Consider the following 18,888-nt stretch of genomic DNA (forward strand, 5'->3'; position numbering starts at 1 on the left):
TAAAATTATACTTTGGGCCTGTCGCCCTATGGGGACGACCGGGGGATATTTTTGAAATATTTCAAAACAGACATATATTTTTAAAATTTTTATTTTTTAATATAAAAAAGAAAAAACGGCCCGGAGCCGCGTCGGCGTCGGCCCAGCCCAGCACACGGCGGCAACCGCCACCCCCGCCGTAGTTTTAACCCCGCGCCGTGAGTCTTGTGACCCCAACTGGCTGGAGCGAGGGCGCCCACGCGCAGGGCGTTGGACCACCTGCCCCGCTCCCCGCGCCGCACGCAGGCAGCAGCAGGCAGGGTCGTGCGCCGGAGCGAGTCGGTTGCGGGCGGCGCCTCGCTGCTTCGGGCTCGGCGATACAGGGGTCGCCTCGCGCCGGTGCTCCCCCTGCTCGGGACAAACGGAAAACCCCCGCCCGCCGCCCGTCGTCTGCCGGCCGCGGCCCCGCTCCCCCTTCCCGATTCCTCGTCTCGATCCCATCCGCCGCCCGCCCCGCCAGGCTCCAAAGCCCACGCGCCTTTCCTCCCGTTTCCCCACGCGCGCTCCGCGGCCTCCGCCCCGGCCACGCTCTGCCCCCGAACCCAAAAGTCGCTTTTCGGGCGGCTCGCTAGGGTTTTTTTTCCTGGCCATGTCGTACCCGCTTGTCCCCGCCTGACTCGATTCACTCGGCTGCTGGCTGCTGCGGCGGCCTGCGATAGCCAGCTTCCGGGTTCCATCCGACCCACACCTATGGAGGAAGACGAGCAGGCGACGCAGGCTGAGCCGCCGCCGCAGCAGCAGGAAGGGGACAAGGAGACGGAGCCGGAGCCGGAGCCGGAGCCGCCCCGGTGCGGGAGGCACCCGTCCCAGCTCCTTACCGGCATCTGCTCCTCCTGCCTCATGGAGCGCCTCTCCTCCGTGCGCGACCAGCCCGAGGCCGAGATCGTCGAGGTCGCCGCCGCGGAGCCCGCCGGGGGCTCCGGCGCCGCGGACCCGGGCAAGCTGCGGCAGACGCTCATGCTGCTCTTCCAGCTGGACGACTGCGGCGGCGTCGCGCATTCCTCACCAGCCAAGGACCCCCAATCGACGGGGTTTCACTTCGGCTCTGGAGGCGGGGATCGAGGGGGGCAGCGGAAGGGGCCCCGGTCGTGGCTCAGGTCCATTTTGCCGAGGAGAGGGATGCGGTGGAGGAGGAATGGGGGCTCCGGCTCCGTGAAGGAGCCCTCGCCGCCGCCGCAGCCGCGGAGGGGGACGGCGGATCCGAGCGCCAGCAACGCGCAGGTGGAGCGGAAGCCGAGCTTCCGGCGCTCGTGCGAGTGGATGGCGTTCCGGGAACCGAGCAGGGGCTCCCTCGAGCCGCCACGCCACTCGTGGGACGGGTCGATGGTGGGCAGGGCCTTCGCGTGCTCCTTCGCATGCTTAGAGGAGCCACCGGATGCGGCGACGAGGAGCAATGCGGAGGAAGCGGTTGTGGAGACTCCAGCCGTGGTTGCGGAGAGCACGAATGGGAGGCACTCAGTTGATGCAGGTGGCGATGGGCGGCGTTTAAGGGGAAGGGGTTCTGATGACACTGGAATGGAGATGTCTGTCTCTGGAGTTGGAAGACGGAGATCCAACAGGTGGAGCAGGGTGTGGGATCGCAGCATAACGAGTCCACTCAAGGAATTTGTGAGGAAGGGGGAGCATGTCCTTGAGCGGTCCCTGTCCGAGTCGAGGAAGGAAATCCGGAGGGGTAAAAATGCGGAAGCAGCAGACATCAGTGATGAAATTCATTCTGGACGCAATGGGCATGTGTCGGGCAGAGCAAGCCATGGCACGAGTCGAAGCTCCCAGGCTGCATCCAATGGGGATGTACAGAATTTCCGGGCCGATTGGCTTAAGAATAGCAAGATTGGCAGAAGCAGAAGTGTGCATTATACATCTCCTGGGAACTTGGACAATGGGATGCTGCGGTTTTATCTGACACCCATGAGAAGCACGAGAACTGCAAACAGAGCGAGAAGGAGAAGTTCACGTTTGTTTGCAAGAGGGCTTTTTGGTTTCATATGATCAGCTCAAGTAGAATGTCGGACCATGCCATGTGTTTTAGAAAATGGCAGCAGCAGAAGCAACTTTTTTTGCAATCTACTTGGTTTCTAAGGATTGGCAACATCGTAAGTTATTCCAACATATTCTTTCCTACAGGAGATTGTTAAGTCCCAACTTAGACTCAAGATGCTTCAATATTAGTTGCAGATTGCAGAATTGCTGCTCAGTTCTTTTAAGATGTTTCTTATAGATGGAATCTGGACAAACCTGTGCAGATTAGTATCACACTGTAATTATTTACGTTGATAATAATATTTGTATTAATTTGTTCCAAGACTTCTCAATTCTTCTGTCTTGTTCAAGGTATTTAATATTCTCATACGTTTCTCATCCTAATCATATATATTATTGTCAGTGGTTGAAAAAACTTACAAGCTAAAGAATTTTTAACTGCTGTTAAATATGACTAGTATTTAGCCATAGGAATAACCAGACACCAAGGTCCACTTGCTAAAATCTACACAAATAAGGCAATAAGCTGAGCCTCTTCCTCTTTGAGTAAAATTTTCTTTCCTATATTTGGTTGTCTTAGAGATTATTTGGGCCATCATTGCAATGTGGCTGGTCCATGCTGTTCATTGGTAGCCTATAAATGGCATGGTAGGATTCTCTCGTTTGGGCTGTCATCTCCTATCATCCTTCTCATAAATCTTCCATCTGGACTCTGACTGGAGTCTCAATCCAATCCAGCATATTTTCATGCTGAACTGGACTAAGTAATGGATCAAGGATCAACTGCGCCTAAATGTCCCTTAATAGTCATTTTATTTATATTTTTTGAAACAGGATGATTGTATTGTATTAGATCTGTGCTTCATCATCCAATTGTTTGTTTTATTCATCTCTACCCACCTTACATATTATGTGGTAAATTTCAACGGTGTAAACATGAATTATGAACTACATAAATTTAATTGGCCTTCAAGAGTTGTTCAGCATTTCAGTTTAATGCATTCTGAAGGTTGTCATTTCTTTCTTTCTTTCTTGTTGAATTATGAACTACATAAATTTAATTAGCCTTCAAGACTACGTTGTTCAGCATTTCAGCTTAATGCATTCAGAAGATTGTCATTTCTTTCTTTCTTTCTTTCTTCGAGTGGGTCGGGGCCTTGTTGGCATGGTCAGTTAAGTGTTGATTACCTTCAAAATCCTATTTCTCTAATTTTACGTGTGTCACTAACTGATCAGGTGATATATGAGCGGGACAATTTGTCTTTGGGAATTAACTTTCAATTGAGTTTCTGCAACTACTTTTTCCTTGAAACTTTTGCAGGTTGCAGAGAATTCACATGCCCTCAGTGTTGCTCTCTTGCATATTTGGCCCCTTCAGTCTCCTACTCGGCCAGCATCCTCCTATCCACATAAACATACTATGCAGTCTCCAACTGACATTTCTGTTCCATCAGCATACTTCCTGGTTTGAAAATTACTTGGAGAAATCGTGCTGCTATATGGAAATTTGGTGTATTATTTCTCCAGCGCCTGAATGCGACCTTGCTGTCAGGCAAACAATTCTTGAATAAAGTCAGAACAAAACCAGAGGATCCAATCACTCTCAGAGTGGTCCAACCATATGGGTAAGAATGAAGCAATGTAGACCATGGACAAAGAGGAAGATTTCATTAGCATTGTAGGCAATCAAGAAATAACATACAAGGGAATGAAATGCAGTCGTGAGCAACAGTAACATGCTTTCTAAATAAGCCGGGGAGACTACCAGTTGCTTTCTAACTTGGCCGAAGAGACTACCACAGCATACATACTCCAAATGATATTAAGAGCTGCCGATGGCCTAGCCTGCATTTCTAAATTCCCATTCTGTATGGCATCAGAGTCAAAAGCACTCTGGTGCTTGTATTGAAATGAAATACAAATGGAGAACACTCAGATTCGAACTATATCTCTCAATGTCTTTCCAGAGTTGGTAAGGTGGTATGTGTCACATCAGAGGTGGTGGGCTACAATTCTTTGTGTACATGTGGGATTGTTATAGCGGTGTATAAAGTTTGGCTCTGTTATTTCTTTCTCCATCAACCTGAACTTTGTTGGCCTAATTGTCTGTGCAGTTTCTTCCTCTGTAATCCTGAACTTTGGTGCAATTTGGCATTGATATTTAAGTTCTCTTTATGAAATATTGATTTTTCTACCAATATCTAGTTTTTTTATTTGAGTAAATACGGATCTTACGATGCTGCATAATCCATACTTCCGGTGGTGTTTTAGTTTTGCACATGTTCTGTACATGGTCAAAAACTCAAAATGCATAATTTAATGATAGTGTTATGTAGTTGAATTTACAAAAATATCATGGAAACACTTCGAATCACATTTTGCAAGTCTCATCTCGTGTTTTTCCTTCCTTATGATGCAAAGTTTTATTTTGAATTAGAGTTGTACCGCTATAGTATAATCAAGCTGTTATGACGCGGGCTACTAATAGCAATAGTAGAGATATTTGTATTTCTTTCGCTGGTTAACATGGTAACTTACATGTCCTAGAACGAACATAATATCTTCATTTAACACTTTGGTATTAAAATAATTAATACATAAGGTTTTCCCATGTCTACTCTGGATGTTGCTTTTGTAATAATTTAATTTACCATAACTATGTGTAACAATATCTTTGTACTCTCCGTACATCAAATTGTCAGTTGTACACTAGTGAATCTTTGCATATCCGAATTACATCGTATGTGTGCAATGGTCACGCTATGTCTTTCACTGATCTTCTCCTATCTTCTTATCGTTGCGACCACACTATGAGCTGGCGACTTGGCTAGTATAGGGAAGACGTTATTTCTAGCTTTAAATTAACGATATCTCTAGGTTATCAATAGATTTATTTTTGGGTAAATTTATATATTTATTAGTTATATTTGATATCAACTCTTTAGATTAAGTCTGCACCGTTAAACCATCATAAAATTTTAAGTATATTCTTTTATTATTTATATGGTAATTCTAGACTCTCTCGTGAATATGGTGGCTGTTATATTAAGATACTAGATTGTTTAAGTACAAACAGATTCTTTTCCTAATCGGTATTGTTCCTTGCCTGTTAGTTGTCCCTTTCCTCTGCGGTCTGCGCTTTACTCTCCTCCTGCCTCCCTCTCCCCTGTGCGGCGGTGACCATCGCAATAAATAAAACCAACAATAATAGAGAGAGAAGAGAGAGAGAGAGAAAGAGAGAGGAGACAGCAACACCGGCTGCTTAATCTCTTCTTTTCCTCGGCTTATCTCCAAGGGCGCATCTCCAGAAGCGGAAGGGAGGAACGGAGCGGCGAATTCTTGTTTTCGCGCAAGATGTCTTCCCCAAGCAAGCGCCGGGAGATGGACCTCATGAAGCTGTGAGGACAGGGGGGCGATTCAGTGATTTTCCTTTGGGATTTCGATGGGGATTTCCTTGATCTGTGTTTCTGTTACCTGTCGATGCCTGCAGGATGATGAGCGACTACAAGGTGGAGATGGTGAACGATGGGATGCAGGAGTTCTTTGTTGACTTCCGTGGGCCTAACGAAAGTACGGATTTTCACTCAGGAGGCCAATTTGATTCCGTTTCTTGCGCCGATGATTCTGTAGCTTCTGATTTCTGATCTAGATAGACTGACTGAAGAACGAGTATTCAGGAAGTTGGAGTTTTTGTTGATCATTGTAGCCTTTAGCTTCCAAAATTGATGTAGCTTGAGAACAGATATGATCAGATCCCCAATTTAACCTGTTGCTGAGCTGCTTTTTCTTTCTGTGTTGTCATCAGTATCTGAATGATGTACTTGAAGCTTCAGTCTTGTTAGTACTGATTTATGATGACCAGCTGCACTTTCTGAAGGATGCTTTGCTGAATTTAATAGGCATTTATCAAGGAGGCGTGTGGAAGGTTAGAGTAGAACTGCCAGATGCATATCCATACAAATCCCCGTCGATTGGTTTCATCAATAAGATATATCACCCAAATGTCGATGAAATGTGAGTACCTTTGAACTCGATAAGTTGTTACTTTGTCTATTCAAATCATGATAACAATTTAGTTTCTAACCACTTCTGGATGGATGCAAACTGTAGGTCTGGTTCAGTCTGTTTGGATGTCATCAACCAAACATGGAGCCCAATGTTTGGTAATAATTGATCTTTCCGTTTCATTACCTGTGGACATCCAGTTGGTTAATATCCCCTGTTGCGTTATCATTACAACTGGAACTCCAGGTGCTTTGTACTTTAAATCTATCAGTGATATTTTGCAGATCTTGTCAATGTGTTTGAGGTCTTCCTCCCACAACTTCTACTATATCCAAATCCTTCTGATCCATTGAATGGAGATGCTGCTGCATTGATGATGCGTGATCGGCCTGCTTATGAACAAAAAGTGAAAGGTAACCAGATTAAGCATTGTCTGTTTATTGGTACCTATATTGCAACCTTATTGTAGATTACATTAAATATTTAACAATGGCAGTAAGAATTGAGATGCGGTTGTACTGGATTTGCTTTGCAGTTTGCAACAGTAGAACACGTCAATACATGGCAGTCTTGTAATTCTGACTAATCAATTTGATCTTGCAAACTACAGTAGTTTAGTGGACAACTCATCATAATCAATAAATACATGTTCGAGAATACTTCCACACAGGTTTGAAATTCTTACCAAAAGCCTTCGAAGAATATTGGTTTGTTATAGGTGGCCACTTAGTCCACCACAGATAAGTTAATTCACCTGTTAGGTTCTAATACATATTCTTGACTGGAGCAGTATTAGGGAAATTGCTTAGGTTTTAAGCTCGGCATGTTTTTTGAGTGGGTTTGGATCTGTAAGCCAATAAATTTTAGTTGCCAATATGAGAATCCCTGTGTTGGGATTGGGGATGGCACAGAATAGGCTGTGTTCTTGTTGAGAGGTCATGAGAGCAATGCTAACAGGTAGGTTTATTGGTTGCAATTTGGATCTCCTCCATATCCTAAAGAAATCCTGAAAAACTTGTACGAAGTGATTACATCTTCAAAAGGAATTCTGTGGTGGGGAAGTTCCATTTACCCACCAACATGTACCATGTGTTTTACTGTTAAGACCTTAATTTACCCGCCAACACGTCCCTCACTGGATTATTAATTTATCATGATGCTATGGAACTGTTCCTCTACTAATTGAACCGTGCTGAATTCCTCGGTACTTGAGAGCTGAGTTTCGCTTGGCCATTGTTCCTGCAGAGTACTGCGAAAAATATGCCAAACCAGAGGATGCTGGGGTAGTCCCAGAGGACAAGTCCAGTGACGAAGAGCTGAGTGAGGAAGAAGATGACTCCGGTGACGAGGAGATACTGGGGAAACCAGATCCGTAGACAAGTTGTAACCTTTTCCTCTGGCTAATCAGCACGCCACGTTTATTGCAGCAACTGCAATGAAACAGTCTCTGAACCCTTCCCGTGCAGCCTGAATGTCGTGTAAATAAACTGCAGTGTCATGTTCCCTAATGTTATTTCCACCCTGAAATTGACCGATTCGATGTCCAGCAGCACTGCTTTGCCCCAAGTATCATGATTTGTAGATCTCTGAAGTTGGATTGGCCGATAATTGTGCATAATTGTTCACAAGCAAATTCCCCAATAATTCAGATGATGTTGGCCTTCACATTCTCAGTCGTTGCATAGCTACCTCACTGTCCTTCAGACATTGACCGAGAAGATGCAATCAAAAATCATTGGCTAGCTCTGGTGGTATGGATGCAAATTCAAAACTTTGAATTATCTTTTGGATTAGCAATGGCATTAGTACTAAATATTTTATTTTATATAGTAAAGTAAAAGGAATCCTCATGGCTTCCACAATTTCATGCAACTCGGAGATGGAATCAAGCCACATGGAGCACGCAACACATTTTGACTTGATCAAGCTGTTCACGTCGTCTGCGATGGTGGTGGTTTTGGTTTGCCACGCTTCACGCTTGTGCCGTTGGCCGCCCAAACCAAACCGTCTCGTCAGTCCTCGGTCCTCACATGGCGAGAGTGGCGTGGACAGGCGCACTCGCCGCCGCCTTCCTCCTGTGCGCGGCCGCCGGGGTGGCGCTGGGGGCGAAGCGGCTGCCCATCCCGGACGACCTGCGCGACGTGGTGGACGACGAGGAGGACGACGAATGGCGCAACTGGGGTGCGAGCCACTCGCGGGGCCCGGGCCGCGGCGACGGCCCGCCGCCGGACCTATCACGGATGGATCCGCCCGCCCTCCAGGCCGAGCTCCTCCGCGGCCAAACCGGGCCCTCGTTCGGCTTCGTCAAGCTCCGCCCCGGCACCCCTCGCTCTCGGGTGCGGATCCCGCGATCGCCGCCACGGCAGCGGGCTCGTTGCCTCGTTTGACCATGGCATTAAAATCCTGTATTGTTTTTTTTTTCAGGAGGATGTGGTGGGGATCGCGACGAGGTGGAGCAATGTGCTGCGAACCGGATCGGTGGAGGCCAAATTCGTGGCAGTTGATTTCGGTACGCTCATGTTCACCATGGAGAGAGGGCGAGACATTCTCGAGGTCGGTGCTTCCTTCCTTTGGATCGACCAATCTCGTTCTGTGCAATGACACTAAAATGGGGGGCAGAACAATAATGGTTGTCTTGATCTGACTATTTCGCCTGAAGGATTAGTCGATTAGATTAGATGTTGAGAAAAACGTTAACTCATTCCAATTTCCAACACTCTCATTCACGTCGAGGCCTTGAGAGGATCCACTAGGGGCATGGTGATGCGAACTCGAAGTGCACTGCAAGTAGCTTTACCTGAAACTGTGTTAGCTATTTATCAGAGACTCTGAGTCGAACAGCATTAGGACTAGTTGATCCAAAAGTTGGTTTCATACTTAAGAATCCAAAAGTTGGTTTCATACTTAAGAAAAATGCTTCAGCACACTGGCTACCACAAATCATGAGCTGGATAAGTTTTCATGCTAACATATGCGTTGTCCATGGCCAAAAAACTTTATACAGAAATTAAAGTACTCATGCCTATTTATGCCATGGCTCTACTGTAACTACTGGCGTGGCAGTATGAGAATGGGTAGCACGCATGATTCGTTCGGCTAGCGGGAATTAGGTTGTATCGTTGTGAGGGGTTTGCCTGGAGCTGATGACACTTGTTTAGCCATTCTACCGTTCTCAGAGGCTCAGAGCACAGCATGTGAAGAAAATGAGGGCTCAAATCAACCGAGAAACATGCATGTTTCCCTCTCCAATTTACAGTTAAGCTTTATATTTCCTTTGCTATTGCTGATTTTGTTTAAAAGAAATCGTTTCCTTTTTGTTTCAGCTGAAGGAGTTTATCTTGAGCCAGGCTGAGGCGTACGAGTTTAAGATTGGTGATCAAGTTTTCCGCAGACCTGGAGACCCACCCCTGGACCAAGTTCTTGAAAAGCTTCAGAAAGAGAAGAGCAATAAGCCAAAAGAAGAGCTGTAGATTCATTCACTTGATAATCTGTTCCGCATGTGCTGTTCGTTCGTTCATTGTGTAGCGTAGCAGTTTTACACTTTTGCCTTTTTGTTACAATTTGACAAGATTACAAGTAGCCCTCTCTTGCAAATGCCATTGTGTACCTTGTGGAATCTGGAGTATGGTGAACGCCGTATGTCTTCCCCACGTGTTGCCCGTTGTTCGTCACTGATCAGAGTGTTCAGTGTCGCCAGCCACTGCCCAATGTTTGGCCGTTGCTGTCTGTCGGTTAATTTGCTGCTGTGCTGGTGCAGCCTTACCATTTGAAGCCAGGACTCCTCTGCACTAGAAAGTTAAGAGCGTACTGGTCACTGGTGCGATCAGCGTTCAGCAGCGACGTCGTCATTGCCCGTCACCGAAGCCTACTCGTCGCGTAGAGACCGCCGCCGGCCAACAGCGACGGGAGCCATGCCACCATCACCTCTCTGGCTGTCCGACGCGGTGTCTCTTGTGCAAGCCACCGCACCCTGGCCACCCCTTTGCCACCGGCTGGCTGGGCCGGCCACGAGGTGGCTTGAGATACCTGCAACCTGTTTGCCTGAACAACCCGCATCATCACAAAAGGGCTTTGGATGGCAAGCTAGCTAGATGCCTAGATCCTCGGCAGAACTAATCCGGGGATCAGAAAGATACGGGTTCCCGATTAAAAATATCTCAAGTGCTCAACAGCATCACACACCCTGCGCCGGACAGAGCGGGCATGCCGCGGCGCCGGTGGCGTTCGCGGCTGGCGAAACGCTCGGGCAGACGCAACGCAACCGGGGGCCGGATTTCCCGGCCCATCTGACCATCTCATCTAGTCATCTAGCCAGCGCTCCCGAGTCCCAGCACCACTCGCACGCACGTCGCGGTCGCGCCCAGGGCAGGGCAGGGCTCGCCACGCGGGGCGGGGCCGACGCGCGCGCGCGCGCGCGCAGGCAGGCAGGCAAGCGATGATCCGTCGGCGGCCGATCCGACAGCCTCCGTGCCGCGCGTGGCGTTCTAGGACGTGCGCGTGTCGTCTGGTCTCGCGTAGACGGCCGGCGCGGCGTGGCCTCCCGTTGAGTGCTCGCCAACCTCTTGTGCTTCCTTCCAAGCTTCCGCCTAATCAGAGGGGGAGAGAGATCGAGCTAGCTCTAGCTCCCGGTGCCAAGCTGGAGGTAGAAAAGGAAGGAGACTTGTCTTCGCGCCCACGCACGGCTTCCACGACATCTTCGGCGGAGCCGGCCGGACCGGACCTATATAAGTTGGGTTCTCCGCCGCCCCCCCCCCCCCCCCCCCCTCCTGGCTCCCGTCACTTCGACCTGAAGAAACACGATAGCAGCGAGCTGCTCGCTCCGCAGCTCCGGCTACAGGTCGACCGAGCTAGAAAGAAACAAGACTAGCTCTCGGATTCGTCTCGTCGCCCGCCGCGGCAGCTTGCGTCGATCTACCGGATGGGCGTCGCGTTCCGGTGCTTCGGAGGGGGCGTGGCAGCCCAGGACCCCAAGCCCCTGGTGACGCCGTCGTCGAGCTTCGACTTCCGGGAGGAGTACACCAGCGCGTTCCGGACCGAGTCCTACAACAACTTCTGGGCGCGCGTCCTGGACATCACCCTCGCGCACGGCGCCGGGCTGGTGCCGCGCCCCGGCGGCGGCGGCGGCTCCGGCGGCACGGCGTGCAAGCGCCTCCCCTCCTACCGCCTCTTCGCCGAGCACCTGCTCGAGCCGGACCAGCGCGCCGTCCGCGCGGCCCTCGCCTCCGCCGGCAAGGGCCGCCTCCACCCAGGCGTGCACGACCTCCTCGCCGCCTACTACAACGAGACGGCCAGCGCCTCCTTCCTGTGCAGCCACCTGCTGAGGGACATCGAGCAGGTCCGCCTCCGCTACCGCCCGCTCAAGAACACGCTCCGCAAGCTCGCCCGCGACGTTGGGGTGTCCAACCTCGCCGACGTCTCCGCCGCCCTCGGCCAGCCGTTCACCGCGCTCGCCGTGTCGCAGGGAAAGCTCCGCCAGGCGCAGCGCAGCTCCGCCGAGCTCCTCAGGAGCCTCGACTCCAGCAGGAAGAAGACGCGCCTCCGGATCAAGACCCTCGGCCGCCTCAGGCGCGCCCTCTCGGTCTCGTTCGTCTCGGCCGCGGCCGTCGTGGCCGTCGTCGGCGCGTGCATCGGCGTGCACGTCCTGGCTGCGTTCGCCGCCTTCCCGATGATGTCGCCGGCGTGGCTGGGCCTCTTCTCCGGCCGGACGGAGCGGCGAGCTCTGCTGCAGCTAGAGGCCGCGGCTATACATGTCCATTTGGGCGTGCCGTGCCGGCCCGGCACGGGCACGCCTGAGCACGGCACGGTTCCACCGTGCCCAGGCACGGCACGGCGAGACCTCGTGCCGTGCTGGGCCAGCACGCCGTGCCGGCTTTCCTGCCCAGGCACGGCACGGTTAAGCTTAGACGGGCCGTGCCGTGCCTGGGGCACGGTCAGCCCGGCAGTGCCGTGCCGTGCCTGGGGCACGGTCAGCCCGGCAGTGCCGTGCCGTGCCCGTGCCCAGGACACAAAGAGCTCAATCAACTCCAAATAATGCAATATAAACAGATTTCATATGTTCAAACTCAAGCATTCAACAATTCATGACAAAACTCCAAAATACCAGGCATAATCATTCAATCTACTAAACTAGATCATCCAGGCATTCAAACCATCACAGAACACAGAACAGTGCATCTCAAAATATAAATGGAGCCTTAGTGCAATGCTGCCTCATTAAAAACCTTCCTAGGTAAAAACTCACACCTCGTGAGAAAACCCTAGGAAGGAAAAGAGTACAGCCAGCTCCTTAGTTCATAGTTCATAGTCCATGTCATAGTTCATTACAGTTACAGATACATGAATAGATTGAAGTTCAAACTCTTTTGCCTCTTGAACTGGATGGTTCAGTTGCTGGGCCCTTGTCTTTCTTCCTAGCAGCAGCATCAGGTCCACTGCCTCCTTCTTGCTCCTTTCGCTTGGTACCAGGTGATGTTTCTTCCTCATTGTCCAGGTACATAGCTTCAAAGGCTGCTTCAAGGTCCTTTGTTTCCTTCTCTACAGTGTGCTGCTTGTGCAAGTCCGCCAACTCCCAGTCCTTGATGCATGAGAGGACCTCCACCATGTCTGGTGTTAGCCGCCGTCGCCGCTCCTCGAGGACCCTGCTAGCTAAGCTGAAAGTGGATTCTGAAGAAATAGTAGACACTGGGACAGTCAAAACATCCTTAGCAAGTATAGATAAGATAGGATAAGTCTGATTATGGCGCTGCCACCAGTTTAGAATGTTGAAATCAGGTCCAAACTTAACCTCAGTGTCACTATCAAGGTAAGAAGAGAGCTCAGATAGACCTGAACTAGCTGATGTACCTGCACCATTACCAGGATTACCTGCAAAAGCTTCCTCATCACCATATATATCATCCCAGGCCTCAGTTCCCATACCATAAACAGCTGGCAGTGTTGAAGTCCTCAAGCAAGCATCACCAAACTTGGACTCATAAACTTGAAACATCTTAGTTAACTTGCAGCGAATAGATGATGGGTATCTAGCATAATCTTGACCATTAAGAACAATTAACTTCTGCAATACTTTATGAAACCCCCTCATCTTAGCTCTAGGATCAAGAATGAAAGCAAATGAATACAGGAGGGGTATCTCCCTCCAGTATTTGAGGAACTTAGTTTTCATAGGAACAACAGCAGTTCTTAGCAGTTCATGGTTCTCATATGCATTTAGATGCCTAGCAATTTTCAAAATATGATGCAGCATTAAAGGTGATGTAGGGTAATAAACACCAGATAATGCAACAGTTGAGTCATAGAATAATTGAAGAAAAGACAATAACTTCTCTGCAATAGTCCAGTGATTAGGAGTCAGTAAAAAAGAGCCATCCTCTTTGCGAGGATGGTTTGTTTGAATCCACACAGAGAAGGTACTTTGATAAGGAACTAAATGCTTAAGCATCAAATAAGTAGAGTTCCATCTCACATCCATGTCAACTCCAAACTTACGAGGGCGGACACCAACACTCAAGCAATACTGTTTATAAGAAGCAATACGTTGATTGGAAGAATTCAAGAATGTAATAGCAGTCCTAAAATCTTCAAGATATGGTTTCAAACGTTTCAGGCAACTCTTAACAATCAAATTGATGATATGGCAAGCACATCGCTGATGCAAGAATACAGCAGCTAGATCATCTTCAATCCTAGCAGGTTTAGGCATCAAACTACCAATGTAACCAGAGAATATAGGTTTTAGAACATCTATAGCAATTTTGTTAGATGAAGCATTGTCAAGCACAATAGCAAAGATTTTATCAGTAATACCATAGTCACTTGCAACCATTTCAACACGCTCAGCAATGTTAACACCTGTATGAGCCACTTCTATAGGTTTTAGACCAAGTAACCTCTTTTCTAAACACCAATCAGGGTTAACAAAGTGAGCAACAACAGAAATGTAGTCCTCTTTAGCTTTACCAGACCAAATGTCAGATGTAAGAGCAACAGATGAAACAGAGTTTTTCAGGACATCAGTAAGCTGTTCAACACGGTTATTATAAAGGCCAATCAAGTCTCTAGCAGTAGTTTGCCTAGAGGACTTCACAAACCTAGGGTTATGAGCATTGGTAATGTAGTCCTGAAAAGCATCAGATTGACCAAAGCAAAGAGGCAGGTCTAGCCTAGCAATCAAACGGCAAAGCTCTGTTCTAGCAACAGAAGGAGAGTACTCCCAGTGCACAAAAGAACCATCAGCATTAAACTTAAGCATAGACTGAGTTCTACCATGTCTATCCTTTTCCTTCTTAGCAGGGCAAAGATCTAGGTGACGGCGCAAGTGCCCAGTACCAGAAGAGGATTTAGCAGACAAGGTATTCTTGCAGTGGTGGCATATGGCAGATACACGAACTTCCTTACCTCCCTGGATCTCAGTCACCTCCTCAAAGTCTAGCCAGACTTTGGAGGATGGTCCCCTCCTCCTGGTGCGGGTACCAGATGCACTCGCCGCGGCCGTGCCCGTCGGGCTCGTGGATCCAGTGCGCGTGCCCGTCCCCGTCCCCGTCCCCACGCCGGCGCCATCCACTTCGATGGCAGCATCTGCACTGCTACCCAGGATGAAGCGCCGGGCATCCTCGGCCTCGTTCTGCGCCTCAAGCTCCCGCTCCGCCTCGTCGGCCTCGGCCTCGGCGGCAGCATAGTAGTCGTCGTCCATGGCATCATCTTCCATGGACATGGCCGCCTCCTCAGCCGGTGTATCCGGCTCCCTCACGGCCACGCGGCACCGGATCTATGGAAGAAGATCCATAGCCAACGACCTGCAACACAAGAGAAAGAAGAACATAGAGGTTAGGGTTACTGATTTAGGGTTAGGGTTCGAGACCTCGTGCGGAAGAGAGGGACGGGCGGACGGCTAACCTGCGCAGTCGGAGCACCAGATCCACCGACGGCGAGGGAAAACGACGAGCGGAGCTTGGCACAGAACTTGACCAGATTGAGGTTAGGGTTAGGGTTACGGAGGCAGCGAGAGAGGAGGAGAGGGAAGAGGATAGAGCGAGGAGGGAGAGAGAGGGGTAGAGGATCAGAAGGCGTCGATGGCGGCTCGGCGGCGACCGTCTCCACTCTCCGGCGAATGGCTAAGGTTACGGTGGTCGGTGGGTGAGGCGAGGCGAGCGAGGGAGATTGCGGGCGGCTCTGCTGCGGCCTGCGGGGGAGGGGATGGCCGAATGGCTAGGGTTACGGGGGGAGGGAAGGGGTGGGTGTTCTTATACCGGGCCGATGCCGGGCCGGCCACATTTACCGGGCCGTGCTCGGGCCGTCACCGTGGGCTGGCCTGCCGGCCCAAGCACGGCACGGACCTCGTGCCGGGCCGGCACGGGCACGCCGCCTGCCGTGCCAGGCCGTGCTCGGGCCGTGCCTCGCCGTGCCGGGCCACGGGCCGTCCGGCGGGCCGGCCCGAAATGGACATGTATAGCCGCGGCCAAGGGCACGTACATACTCAACAGGGACATGGACACCATCAGCCGGCTCGTGGCGCGGGTGCGCGACGAGGGGGAGCACATGCTCGCGCTGCTGCAGCTGTGCGTGGACAACCGCGCGGCGGCCGGCGACAAGGGAAGGCTGGTGCAGGAGGTGTTGAAGCAGCTGTGCAAGAACGAGGAGAACTTTGCGCAGCAACGGGACGAGCTGGAGGAGCACCTCTTCCTGTGCTTCATGACCATCAACAAGGCCAGGAGCATGGTGATGAAGTTCATACCTGCTGCAGACCAGGGTTCCGGTTGACAAGAGAAAGAAAAATGTGCTTGTAGAACAGTCTAGCCTGTACATACTGCATTTGTGCTTGTAGAACAGAACTTAGCCTGTACATACCAGATTCTTTCTATTTTTCAGTACAGAAAAAAAGAGAGGAGAAAAGGCTAGGCTAAAAGATTTCTCAACACAGTGCTTTTGTTTGAATTTTCATACCAATAAACATCATATTGAACGATTGAAATAATAGCCTGACCGAGGGCTTAAATACCCTGCATATGCCGAATATAAGAGCCTGATTTAGGGTTTTACAACCCTGCATATGCTGAATTCCAGTATTGTGAAACTGAAAAAATAGCCACTCTTAAGAAAATTTCAAGTGCTCAGAATACAAATACCCCAGTGCAATCACAGGAACTTTCTTCATTCGTATTTATGCCTCCACAGAACATACGACACGACGCAAATGGTCCATATTTCCACTTGAACGACTAAAAAATCAAGTCTCTTACACAAAGTACAAAACAGCAGCATGGTGAACAGAAGGAAATGTAGACAAAACGTTAGCCAAAACTTGTAAGATTTGCATTTCAATGTACACTTCTTCAATCACATAAGAAATGGTAATCATGCAGGTTTATATTTTAAATGAGTTTTCACCCAATACAGTAGAGTCAAATCAAGCATGAAAAATTCTCCCTTCAGGCATCTTTCTCTCCACTTGGCTAATCTTTGAGGGCGGCCAAATGATGTGGGTCACCCTCCCCTCAACTAGACCTAAGGGAATCTGAAAACAACAGAAATGACATAAGTACCAATGCAGCATAATTTATAATAACAAATGATATTGGTTTCTTATAATCATTTGTTAGAACCTGTCCTGAACTATAGACAGGTTATTCACTTTTGTGGCTCAAAATAGCCAACAAAGTGCACCCAATTTAATCTATCTCACCAACCCTATACCTATTTGATTAATTCTTTTATGCCATTTCAGATAGGTGGTCCAATGACAAATGAAGTGAACCATAGTGTCTGCCTAAACAAGCAAGCTCCAGAGCTTGTTAGTAGCAGCTTTATGATTCAAAATCCCCATACTTGGCAATCAATACAACAATTCTTTCAGACCGCAGATTAAACCAAGTGCCTGTGTTTATGCTCATGTAAGTTTGCAATAGAGCTATATAAACAGAAAACCAGTACTGAAAGTTGTTAAACCTTTACTGTCCTCACCAAGTATAAAATGTGTGGCATTGACCTCAGGTGCATTAATGTGCTTGCCTTTTGTGAACTTCTGATATAGTGTCGCCTGTCACTTCTTTTTTTGCTTTATTTTCATTTTTCAGTTTCTTTTTTTTCCAATATCTAGCTTGTGCAGATTGGTCCATAGTCCGCAGTCATAGGAATTTGATTTTCAGAGGGGGAAAATACAACCAGGAATAAGAGATAATTTACCATTTTGCAATAATCGTAGTATTATAGTTTGCTATTACAACCATGTATATCTGAATGTTGTAACATATAATACCATATAGCATTATTCAAATAGATACCAGCAGGGACAAGCATTAATGTGATTATGTATATTCTAGTAATGTTTGGTTATTTGCTGCCCTCTATCACCTAACGGTTAATCACATATGCACACTAAAGGCACCCAGTCTCCATTTAAAATGGTGGGGAAGTATCTCAGAACTTGACCACTGAAGGAGCACTCCCACAAGTTTCAAACTTTATAACAAGAAGTTAAGCCCAAATTCTTTGTATAGGTGCCGGTGCTGGGCGACTTGCTACGGCCTCCCTAGTTTTCAGATCCGCATGTGTATTAACATTACTGTCCCTCACGATTGAAATACGGAAAGATCCAACCATGGAACAAAAAGTACCCTAATCCGTCAATATTTGATACTAAACAAGAGCACCGGATGCATTTAATAATTTTTATTCAACCAACTTGTACATTATTGACACAGACAATGTACAGATGGGGTTGGAGAAGAAACAACTTACAGGGCCAAATGCTCTAGAATCCCAACTACGAGCAGCGTTATCACCTTCAACCCAGCAATGCCCTTCTGGGATCTTAGTAACCTTGGGGTACCCAGGGAGCTGTACCCACTCACCAGGAAGCGCAATCAATCTCTTCACAAACAACTCCTTATGATTGCTAGGGCACCTGCAGACCACACAAGGAACGATCAGGCTCGACTCTCGAGACATGGAACAAGCTAGCAGCTTCAATCTTCTCGCGGAATTCCCCCAAACTTACTTGAACAAAATCACATCACCATGTGAGAACTCGTACTTCTCAAGGCATCTCTTTTCTGCTAAAACGAAATCACCTGGTTCCAACACCCTGGTCAGCACAAACGGAAGACGGAACTACTTGAATAGGGAAGAATGACCCAACTTTCGATGCCAGCTTACAAATTGAAATCACAATACCCTGCAAGACATTGTTGGCCGCTGTGAACGTAGGATGCATCGATTCACCAGTCACAGAGGCCAAAGTCACATAACGATCGGAAATGGTGATGCCAAGTAAAACTGCCATTACATTCTTCTTGGTCATTGACCAGAGATGGCTGTAGGTTCCCATAGCCAAGTGTCCAACTATCCAGTCATAAGGATAGCAACAGTATTAAGTGGTAATACAATCAAACGGGAAGCAAAGATAATGAACGGTGCATACAAGAACTAAGTGGAAGCAGAAATTCCTCCGACTGATTCAACTTGGAGAGATGTGGAGTCAATCAAGACTTACCCAGGAAAAAATGGTGGTACAGTCGTACGGATGGGTTCCCACGGATCAAGCGGTGGGGCGAGCAGACTAAGCTCTGGAGATTTGGGGAAGCACCTTGTACAACTATAACGGGGTAGATCGAGGATGCTACCGAAAAGGCGCCCAAGAAGAACGATGAGATGTCGTCGACCGCGGCGGCGGCTGCGGCTGCGGCGCGGGCGTAGGGTTTGGGTTGGGGCGCCTGTTCGGTCGGAGAAGACGGTGCGCCCTAGTCGGTAGGAGATAGGAGATGCGTCCGATCGCCCATCAACGGTTGTAATTAAAAGCACGTTCATCAACGGACGGAGCTGGGGTGAGCCGACCAGGTAGGGTCTAGTTCGAGCCGAACCGAGCCG

At 48.8% G+C, this 18,888-nt stretch overlaps 4 protein-coding genes across 8 annotated transcripts; 3 read left to right on the forward strand and 1 right to left on the reverse strand.

Moving 5' to 3' along the window:
- Positions 1-313: 313 nt before the first annotated feature.
- On the forward strand, positions 314-4,211 carry LOC120647301. The gene is made up of 2 exons (XM_039924032.1): positions 314-2,132; positions 3,341-4,211. The coding sequence occupies exon 1, from the start codon at positions 730-732 to the stop codon at positions 2,026-2,028; it is 1,299 nt and encodes a 432-aa protein (XP_039779966.1). The 5' UTR covers positions 314-729; the 3' UTR covers positions 2,029-2,132; positions 3,341-4,211.
- An 882-nt stretch (positions 4,212-5,093) lies between these two features.
- Positions 5,094-9,674, forward strand: LOC120647302 (ubiquitin-conjugating enzyme E2 4-like). 3 transcript variants are annotated; one of them, XM_039924033.1, is made up of 8 exons: positions 5,162-5,417; positions 5,510-5,589; positions 5,919-6,033; positions 6,130-6,437; positions 7,270-7,775; positions 7,855-8,360; positions 8,449-8,577; positions 9,348-9,674. In XM_039924033.1, exons 6-8 carry the CDS (start codon positions 8,055-8,057, stop codon positions 9,492-9,494), a joined length of 582 nt encoding a protein of 193 aa, XP_039779967.1. In that variant the 5' UTR covers positions 5,162-5,417; positions 5,510-5,589; positions 5,919-6,033; positions 6,130-6,437; positions 7,270-7,775; positions 7,855-8,054; the 3' UTR covers positions 9,495-9,674. The 3 variants fall into 3 exon arrangements, with proteins under 3 accessions (XP_039779969.1, XP_039779967.1, XP_039779968.1); XM_039924034.1 differs by having other exon boundaries at positions 5,163-5,417; positions 7,860-8,360; XM_039924035.1 differs by lacking the exons at positions 7,855-8,360; positions 8,449-8,577; positions 9,348-9,674 and having other exon boundaries at positions 5,094-5,417; positions 6,130-6,182; positions 6,309-6,437; positions 7,270-7,689.
- Positions 9,675-10,796: 1,122 nt separating this feature from the next.
- On the forward strand, positions 10,797-16,033 carry LOC120647306 (UPF0496 protein 3-like). Its single transcript, XM_039924042.1, has 2 exons — positions 10,797-11,773; positions 15,487-16,033. The coding sequence occupies exons 1-2, from the start codon at positions 10,943-10,945 to the stop codon at positions 15,781-15,783; spliced, it is 1,128 nt and encodes a 375-aa protein (XP_039779976.1). The 5' UTR covers positions 10,797-10,942; the 3' UTR covers positions 15,784-16,033.
- A 125-nt stretch (positions 16,034-16,158) lies between these two features.
- Positions 16,159-18,759, reverse strand: LOC120647305 (mitochondrial inner membrane protease subunit 2-like). 3 transcript variants are annotated; one of them, XM_039924041.1, is made up of 5 exons: positions 18,515-18,759; positions 18,178-18,363; positions 18,020-18,092; positions 17,761-17,926; positions 16,159-16,537 (listed from the first exon to the last, which is right to left on the reverse strand). In XM_039924041.1, exons 2-5 carry the CDS (start codon positions 18,347-18,349, stop codon positions 16,430-16,432), a joined length of 519 nt encoding a protein of 172 aa, XP_039779975.1. In that variant the 5' UTR covers positions 18,350-18,363; positions 18,515-18,759; the 3' UTR covers positions 16,159-16,429. The 3 variants fall into 3 exon arrangements, 2 of the variants coding, with proteins under 2 accessions (XP_039779975.1, XP_039779974.1); XM_039924040.1 differs by having other exon boundaries at positions 16,210-16,537; positions 18,196-18,363; positions 18,515-18,744; XR_005664738.1 differs by having other exon boundaries at positions 16,210-16,537; positions 18,020-18,196; positions 18,515-18,744.
- Between the last annotated feature and the right edge of the window lie 129 nt (positions 18,760-18,888).

The sequence above is a fragment of the Panicum virgatum genome, chromosome 9K (genome assembly GCF_016808335.1).
Source record: "Panicum virgatum strain AP13 chromosome 9K, P.virgatum_v5, whole genome shotgun sequence".
Lineage (NCBI taxonomy): Eukaryota > Viridiplantae > Streptophyta > Magnoliopsida > Poales > Poaceae > Panicum > Panicum virgatum.